Source organism: Oncorhynchus clarkii, chromosome 10, assembly GCF_045791955.1.
Source record: "Oncorhynchus clarkii lewisi isolate Uvic-CL-2024 chromosome 10, UVic_Ocla_1.0, whole genome shotgun sequence".
In the NCBI taxonomy this organism is placed as follows: domain Eukaryota; kingdom Metazoa; phylum Chordata; class Actinopteri; order Salmoniformes; family Salmonidae; genus Oncorhynchus; species Oncorhynchus clarkii.
In genome coordinates, this window is record NC_092156.1 from 59765801 (window position 1) to 59775566 (window position 9766).

Genomic DNA, 9766 nt, shown 5'->3' on the forward strand with positions numbered 1-9766 from the left:
AATTGTCTCAAGGCTTAAAAATCCTTCTTTAACCTGTCTCTTCCCCTTCATCCACACTGATTTGAAGTGGATTTAACAAGTGACATCAATGAGGGATCATACTGTAGCTTTCACCTGGATTCACCTGGTCAGTCTGTCATGGAAAGAGCAGGTGTTCCTAAAGTTTTGTACACTAAGTGTACATAACATGCTCTACAGTAGCCATAGCTCTAGTTAGGTCCATCTATCCAAAAATCCAAAAAAAATTGTCAAAGACTCTAGCCACCCTAGTCAATAGGCTGTTCTCTCTGATACCGCGCGGCAAGCGGTACCGGAGCGCAGAGTCTAGGTCCAAAAGGCTCTTTAACAGCTTCTACCTCCAAGCAATAAGACTGCTGAACAATTAATCAAATGGCCACCAGAGTATTTACTTTGACACCCCCCCCCCCCCCCCCTTGTTTTTACACTGCTATTGTTATGTAATATTATTTTTTATTTTTTTTACTTTTAGTTTATTTAGTGAATATTTTCTAACTCTATTTCTAGAACTGCATTCTTGGTTAATGGCTTGTAAAGTAAGCATTTCACAGTTGTATTCGGCACATGTGACAAATACAATGTGATTTGATTTGAATTTGGAAATGTCAGCACTGACACGCAGCTTGATTAAATGGATGAGTCAGTTTCTATCATTACATGCTGAATTTGTAGCTATTAGGTGTCAATAAATTACAACCTGCGTTCTGAACTAATGTGTTTTCCACCTCAGCTTTTAATTAAAGCACATCTATCAAAACAAGGCCTCGGAATCCATTTCTAAAGAAAAAGTATGATCCACATGGTTTACTATAGTAGCATTCACGAAGGCAAATGTCAACATTTTTTGTCCCACGATCAACATTTAAACATCAACATTTGCATGTGGCCTAAGTAGCCAGATGTAAGAAGCAGCAAGTTTTAAACAGCAGTTTCATAAGCTCTTGATTATCAATGGCACAATTCAGCAATGCATTTGGCACTTGCATGAAATCATTTACACATTTTGAACACACTTGGTTCTTCACTGAACCTTTCGACAATAATTTAAAAGCAGAATGTTTTACCCATAATTCACCCTTACAGTAGGTTGCACAGAACAGCAATTTCACATTTCAGTTGATATTATGAATTCAGACTTTAGTCGCTTGGAAATCTGTATCGCTCATGTCCTTTTCCCTCAGTGTCTTTCTGCTCATGATGCTCCTCGACCCAGAATTGACAGGTTGGCTGCACTTACACACGGACAGAAACGCAGTCCGGTAGTTGTTGTTCATCCACCCATAGAGGATGGGGTTGACAAAGGTCGAGCACATGGCCACGATGTGGAACATGGTGAAAAGCAGCTTGAAGTCTTTCATGTCCAAGACACTGTTGTCAATGTCAATGGCCAGCTGGAAGGCGTGGAGAGGCAGCCAGCTCACTGCAAACACCACCACCACGATCACCAGCATCTTAGTGGTCTTCCTCTTGCGCTGGTGGCGGTTGTTCCTCCCTGTCGGACTCACGTGGTTCTTCAGCTTACTCCAGATTCGGATGTAGGCGAAGGAGTTGATGGCCAGCGGCAGGCAGTACTGGAGCAGGAGCATGGAGATACTATAGATGGTCCCGTCCATGCCGCTCCCTGGCCACTTTTCCGTGCAAACCTGAATGGACTGCTCGGGCGAAAGGTCAAACGTCCCGTACTCCCGGAAGACGGCGAGCGGGCTGGCCAGGACCGCGCTTATGGCCCACGTCATGACGATGACGGCGGCACACATTTCCTTGGACATCTTGGTCTCCAGGTGGTAGACGATGCTCCGGTGGCGGTCCAGGGCGATGATGTTGAGCGTGATGGTGGAAACGTGCACGGACATGCCTTGGGAGAAGGGCAGCATGAAGCACAACACCTGGCCAAACCTCCACTCTCCATGGAGAGTGTTGATCAAAGTAAATGGCAGACATAGAGTATTCACCAGCAGATCGGCCACAGCCAGGTTCACGATGAAAAAATTGGTGACGGTGTGCAGAGTTTTGAACTTGTACACCACGTATATCACCAGGGAGTTTCCGATGACTCCGAACAGTATGATGGTGCTGTAAGCCAGGATGAGGATCACTTGCACTCCCACCAGCTTGGTGCTGTCCTCCAGGTCTGGAAAGGTGTTGTAGCAGTTTGAGAATTCACCAGCAAGTCTAGAAGAATTCGCACAGTCCTCCATTGGAGTTATGTTTACTTGACTTGCATTATCCATTGGTATCGTTCCCCTCCGGGCCTCACAAATTCTGCAATAAGAGGAGGGAGATCATTTTGACAGAGGACATAAACTTGTTTACATCTATGAACATAGTCTTGGGTTACAAAACATTTGAAAAGCTCCTTGCCTGCTCATATTTTAGACTGCAGAGAATGATGTAATTGTTGGGAGGCTTAAAGACCCTTGTATAAGCCGCTAGCATCAAGTGTGAGTCATAGTCTTGGGTGTGACATATACACTACCGTTCAAAAGTTTGGGGTCACTTAGAAGTTTCCTTGTTTTTGAAAGAAAGGCACATTTTTGTCCACTAAATGGCCTCTGTACGCCTACATTCTTATTCCATAAGAAATCTGCCGTTTCCAGCTACAATAGTCATTTACAACATTAACAATGTCTACACTGTATTTCTGATCAATTTGATGTTATTTTAATGGACAAAAAAAATGCTTTTCTTTCAAAAAACAAGGACATTTCTAAGTGATCTCAAACTTTTGAACGGGGGTGTGCATACAAGATCTCCTGCAACATCGAGGGCAGGGCAAAAACATAAGATCGCCCTATCACAGTGACTCATTGAACTCCGGAGACTAGTTGAATTTCGCAGATGGAGACCTGGACTAAAGCATCCGCCAACTTCTGGACAGTCTGTGGATGGAGCGAGACATAATGTCCCAGATGTGCTCAAATGGATTCAGGTCTGGGGAACGGGTGGGACAGTCCATAGCATCAATGCCTTCCTCTTGCAGGAACTGCTGACACACTCCAGCCACATGAGGTCTAGCATTGTCTTGCATTAGGAGGAACCCAGGGCCAACCGCACCAGCATATGGTCTCACAAGGGGTCTGAGGATCTCACCTCGGTACCTAATGGCAGTCAGGCTACCTCTGGCGAGCACATGGAGGGCTGTGCGGCCCCCCAAAGAAATGCCACCCCACACCATGACTGACCCACCGCCAAACCGGTCATGCTGGAGGATGTTGCAGGCAGCAGAACGTTCTCCACGGCGTCTCCAGACTCTGTCACGTCTGTCACGTGCTCAGTGTGAACTTGCTTTCATCAGTGAAGAGCACAGGGCGCCAGTGGCGAATTTGCCAATCTTGGTGTTCTCTAAGCACAACCCCCACCTGTGGACGTCGGGCCCTCATACCACCCTCATGGTGTCTGTTTCTGACCATTTGAGCAGACACATGCACATTTGTGGCCTGCTGTAGGTCATTTTGCAAGGCTCTGGCAGTGCTCCTCCTGCTCCTCCTTGCACAAAGGCGGAGGTAGCGGTCCTGGTGCTGGGTTGTTGCCCTCCTACGGCCTCCTCCACATCTCCTGATGTACTGTACTGGCCTGTCTCCTGGTAGCGCCTCCATGCTCTGGACACTACGCTGACAGACACAGCAAACCTTCTTGCCACAGCTCGCATTGATGTTCCATCCTGGATGAGCTGCACTACCTGAGCCACTTGTGTGGGTTGTAGACTTCGTCTCATGCTACCACTAGAGTGAAAGCACCGCCAGCATTCAAAAGTAACCAAAACATCAGCCAGGAAGCATAGGAACTGAGAAGTGGTCTGTGGTTACCACCTGCAGAACCACTCCTTTATTGGGGGTGTCTTGCTAATTGCCTATAATTTCCACCTGTTGTCTATTCCATTTGCACAACAGCATGTGAAATGTATTGTCAATCAGTGTTGCTTCCTAAGTGGACAGTTTGATTTCACAGAAGTGTGATTGACTTGGAGTTACATTGTGTTGTTTAAGTGTTCCCTTTATTTTTTGGAGCAGTGTGTGTGTGTGTGTATATATATATATATATATATATATATTACACACACACAAAAATATGTGGACACCCCTTCCAATTATGAGATTTGGCTATTTCAGCCACACCCATTGCTGACGTGTATAAAATCAAGCAAACTGCTTTGCAATCGCCATAGACAAACATTGGCAGTAGAATGGCCTTACTGAAGAGCTCAGTGACTTTCAACGGGCACCGTCATAGGATGCCAGCTTTCAGTTTGCAACAATATCTGCCCTGCTAGACCTACCCCGATCAACTGTAAGTGCTGTTATTGTGAGGTGGAAACGTCTAGGACCAGCAACGGCTCAGCCGCGAAGTGGTTGGCGACGACACAAGCTCACAGAATGGGACCGCCGAATGCTGAAGCGTGTAAAAATCGTCAGTCCACGGTTACAACACTCACTATCGAGTTCCAAACTGCCTCTGGAAGCAACGCTAGCACAATAATTGTTCATCGGGAGCAGCCGCACACAAGCCTAAGATCACCATTCGCAATGCCAATAGTCGGCTGGAGTGGTATAAAGCTCGCCGCCATTGGACTTTGTAGCAGTGGAAACGTGTTCTCTGGAGTGATGAATCACGCGTCACCATCAGGCAGTCTGACGGACTAATCTGGTTTTGGCGGATGCCAGGAGAACACTACCTGCCCCAATGCATAGTGCCAACTGTAATGTTTGGTGGAGCAGGAATAATTGTCTGTGGCTGTTTTTCATGCTTCGTGCTAGGCCCCTTAGTTCCAGTGAAGGGAAATCTTAACACTACAGCATACAATGACATTCTAGACGATTCTGTGCTTCCAACTTTGTGGCAACAGTTTGGGGAAGGCCCTTTCCTGTTTCAGCCTTGACTATTTTATTTTATTTTTATTTCCCCTTTATTTAACCAAGTAGGCAAGTTCTCATTTACAATTGCGACCTGGCCAAGATAAAGCAAAGCAGTTCGACACATACAACAACACAGAGTTACACATGGAGTAAAGCAAACATACAGTCAATAATACAGTAGAAAAATAAGTCTATATACGATGTGAGCAAATGAGGTGAGATAAGGGAGGTAAAGGCAAAAAAAGGCCATGGTGGCAAAGTAAATACAATATAGCAAGTAAAACACTGGAATGGTTAATTTGCAGTGGAAGAATGTGCAAACTAGAGAAAGAAATAATGGGGTGCAAAGGAGCAAAATAAATAAATAAAGTAGGGGAATAGGTAGTTGTTTTGGCTAAATTATAGATGGGCTATATACAGGTGCAGTAATCTGTGAGCTGCTCTGACAGCTGGTGCTTAAAGCTAGTGAGGGAGATAAGTGTTTCCAGTTTCAGAGATTTTTGTAGTTCGTTCCAGTCGTTGGCAGCAGAGAACTGGAAGGAGAGGCGGCAAAGGAAGAATTGGTTTTGGGGGTGACCAGAGAGATATACCTGCTGGAGCGTGTGCTTCAGGTGGGTGCTGCTATGGTGACCAGCAAGCTGAGATAAGGGGGGACTTCACCTAGCAGGGTCTTGTAGATGACCTGGAGCCAGTGGCGACGAGTGTGAAGCGAGGGCCAGCCAACGAGAGCGTACAGGTTGCATTGGTGGGTAGTATATGGGGCTTTGGTGACAAAACGGATGGCACTGTGATAGACTGCATCCAATTTATTGAGTATGGTATTGGAGGATATTTTGTAAATGACATCGCCGAAGTCGAGGATCGGTAGGATGGTCAGTTTTACGAGGGTATGTTTGGCAGCATGAGTAAAGGATGCTTTGTTGCGAAATAGGAAGCCAATTCTAGATTTAACTTTGGATTGGAGATGTTTGATGTGAGTCTGGAAGGAGAGTTTACAATCTAACCAGACACCTAGGTATTTGTAGTTGTCCACATATTCTAAGTCAGAACCGTCCAGAGTAGTGATGCTGGACGGGCGGGCAGGTGCAGGCAGCGATCCGTTGAAGAGCATGCATTTAGTTTTACTTGTATTTAAGAGCAGTTGTAGGCCACTGAAGGAGAGTTGTATGGCATTGAAGCTCGTTTGAAGGGTTATTTAACACCGTGTCCAAAGAAGGGCCAGAAGTATACAGAATGGTGTCGTCTGCGTAGAGCTGGATCAGAGAATTTCCAGCAGCAAGAGCGACATGATTGATGTATACAGAGAAGAGAGTCGGCCCAAGAATTGAACCCTGTGGCACCCCTATAGAGACTGCCAGAGGCCCGTACAACAGGCCCTCCGATTTGACACACTGAACTCAATCAGGAAAGTAGTTGGTGAACCAGGCGAGGCAATCATTTGAGAAACCAAGGCTACCGAGTCTGCCGATGAGGATGTGGTGATTGACAGAGTCGAAAGCCTTGGCCAGATCAATGAATACGGCTGCACAGTATTGTTTCTTATCGATGGCGGTTAAGATATCGTTTAGGACCTTGAGCGTGGCTGAGGTGCACCCATGACCAGCTCTGAAAACAGATTGCATAGCGGAGAAGGTGCGGTGGGATTCGAAATGGTCGGTAATCTGTTTGTTAACTTGGCTTTTGAAGACCTTAGAAAGGCAGGGTAGGATAGATATAGGTCTGTAGCAGTTTGGATCTAGAGTGTCCCCCCCTTTGAAGAGGGGGATTCCAATCTTTGGGAATCTCAGATGACACGAACGAGAGGTTGAACAGGCTAGAAATAAGGGTTGCAACAATTTCGGCAGATAATTTTAAAAAGAAAGGGTCCAGATTGCCTAGCCCGGTTGATTTGTAGGGGTCCAGATTTTGCAGCTCTTTCCGAACATCAGCTGACTGGATTTGGGAGAAGGAGAAATGGGGAAGGCTTGGGCGAGTTGCTGTGGGGGGTACAGTGCAGTTGACCGGGGTAGGGGTAGCCAGGTGGAAAGCATGGCCAGCCGTAGAAAAATGCTTATTGAAATGTTCAATTATAGTGGATTTATCGGTGGTGACAGTTTCCTATCCTCAGTGCAGTGGGCAGCTGGGAGGAGGTGTTCTTATTCTCCAAGGTCTTTACAGTGTCCCAGAACTTTTTTGAGTTTGTGTTGCAGGAAACAATTTTCTGCTTGAAAAAGCTAGCCTTGGCTTTGCAATGCCCCTGTGCACAAAGCGAGGTCCATACAGAAATGGTTTGTTGAGATCGGTGTGGAAGAAGTTGACTGGCCTGCACAGAGCCCTGATCTCAACCACATCACACACCTTTGGGATAAATTGGAACACAGACTGCGAGCCAGGCCTAATCGCCCAACATCAGTGCCCGACTTCACGAATACTCTTGTAGCTGAATGGAAACAAGTCTCCGCAGCAATGTTTCAGCATCTAGTGGAAAGCCTTCCCAGAATAATGGAGGCTGTTATAGCAGCAAAGGGTGGAAGATTCCCCGTCCCTGGGCTACTTTTGCACATTTGTTATCGTCTGAGTGAGGGAAATGCTGTTAATTGAGAGGAGTCGATGTGTTCTGAAAGATGAGACTTTAAGGATTATAATAAATTCCCATGATGTCACACAAGCAAACCACACCCATGAGTCCATATGTGCAGTTCACATTTCCATATTTGAAAACTCATGTCATTTACAGTAGCAACGATTTCTGATAGCTATGTTCGATCCACAGTTACAAGGATGAAATGCATAATACCCGGGGGTTGTCCTGAAGAGAAAGAGCCTGTGTTTGTCGTATTGTGAAGGACAAGCTTTCAAATGATGCCACACCTGATGGTGGGGACACGGGTCTGTGTTCCAAACCAAAAACTACTAGTGTGATTGCTTCAGTTCCTCAATGGCAAAGCTAGGAGTACTCAAAAAACAAAGTACTGTGCACAGTTTGGAGTGGTGTGTGTCCACTTGGAGACACCAGTTCTCCCTCTAACCCTTGTAATAGTTTTTTCTTATCTTGCGCTCCAAAGAAATGCACTGGATGTTCTTATTATGTTACTGAATGTATCCAGAGTACTTTCAGATGTTGCTATTGACAAATGCTGTGAAAAGTGCAGTAAATGTTAAATGCACATAAAATCAAAAGTGTAATGTTTGGATTCAGTCTTGTGTCAGGTGAGCTGTTGTGACCTCACCTTTTGGTCTGATAACTTCGCCATAATCTCCCAAAGTGTTATCTTTCAATTGCTACCGTGGTCATGTATATGCTTGTTATAGTTATTTTGTTAGAAACATTTAAATGTTGTCCCTATAGGCCAATTTCCAGAGTGTAAGGGGTATTAATGAGCAGCATGTCCTAGTGTCTGTAAATAAGAATGTGTTCTTATGACCTATTCTTAGGATCTCCTGACCTGCCTGTTTAAATTAAAATCAGTCAATTTCATTTAGCTCTCAAACTGTATATGTCTAGCTGCTTTTCTAAATGCAGTATTTTTAGGAGTGAACTTGCGATTTCAAACAGTCCTGCATTAATACTTCTTGGTTGACAAACTTTGGCAATTCATGATAACATGACTTGGAACTCATACCAACAATTCCTATTGCTTCCTGTGGCAACTGAATCATAATGAAGAGTGATGATAAGAGTTGATTAACTGGTATCCTGTGTGATACACTAAGAAATATTCTGTCTACTTTGGAAATCATTCACAATATCTTAGTGCATTCTATACGATTTTTCTTCAAATGATTATCAGAAATGTATTTCTCACGTCATAGACATTTTTGGCGTTCCTAAATGAATTGCATTTGTCTACAACCTATAGAAGGTTAGAAAATATGACATAAGAAATCTTTCATGATACTGATTTCTAGAAGAAGAAAAAATTGTATTCAGAAATGTTAGTTTGTGTATCTTGGATTACATCTTGGGGATGCTGATATCAAGATTACAGTTGTAGCCTACAAAAAACATATAGGATTAAATAGGCTATACATTCGATAAATTCTTAACTAAACAAATGATCAGCATATTTTCCCATTGGCAAGTAAGTGCTATAGAATAACCGACTCACCTTGATCTGTAACAGACGCATTCGTTATACTTCCGATGATAACCCTTTTTGTCAAGGTTCTCAGCAGCGCATTAGTATTTTCAAGTTAACATTAAATAATACCCTATATTCAAGTTGCAGCATTTTTTTTTTTATCACCACATGTCCTAGGTATCAAGCCATTTTATTGTATCACACATCAAGTAGTAGACATATCAAGAAATCCAGACAACAAGCAACTGACTAACTGAACGGTGATATATATTGGCAAAACTCCACGGCTTTTTTCCTACGAGGTATGTGCTCAACAAGACAAGCGCACTGCGCACGCTGTGGACTCCTGTCTTGAAAGGAGCGCATATTATGTGTGGCCAGCTTCGAGAGTGTGCGCCATGGGGAGGGGGAGATGATGAAGCGCACTAAATGACGAGGGGGCGTTTTACCCTCACAGAAATAAACACTGCCTCAAGGGAGAAAGTCTACGCCTTATAAATTATTTCGGATCCATTTCTAGTTCAAACAAACAAGACCAACAGATATGCCTGGGGTTAACTGCCTGGGTCATTCCACGAAATCAGTCCATTTTACGTCCCTTTGATATTTTATATAGAAATTGTGTTCTAATATTGAATGTATATTATTCTATTAAAATTAAGTACCATGTAATATAGACCACATGGGAATTTGGTTGTACTTGCAATAATACCATGTAAAGTTATTTTGATAGGTTCTGAGCAATTTATCAGTCTTTTAACATTAATTGAACATGACATAATTCCCTTTTTCAAGTTGCAGCATTTTTTAAATCACCCCATGTCTGTGATTTAA

The 9766-nt window shown here is 44.0% G+C and overlaps 1 protein-coding gene across 1 annotated transcript; it reads right to left on the reverse strand.

Moving 5' to 3' along the window:
* Nucleotides 1–1148: 1148 nt before the first annotated feature.
* Nucleotides 1149–2249, reverse strand: LOC139419686 (neuropeptide Y receptor type 2-like). The gene has a single exon (XM_071169671.1). It carries the CDS (start codon nucleotides 2247–2249, stop codon nucleotides 1149–1151), a length of 1101 nt encoding a protein of 366 aa, XP_071025772.1.
* Between the last annotated feature and the right edge of the window lie 7517 nt (nucleotides 2250–9766).

Bases quoted from the DNA above. Each gene is read 5' to 3' on its own strand.
- LOC139419686 (XM_071169671.1), bottom strand. From the start codon at position 2,249: ATGGATAATGCAAGTCAAGTAAACATAACTCCAATGGAGGACTGTGCG.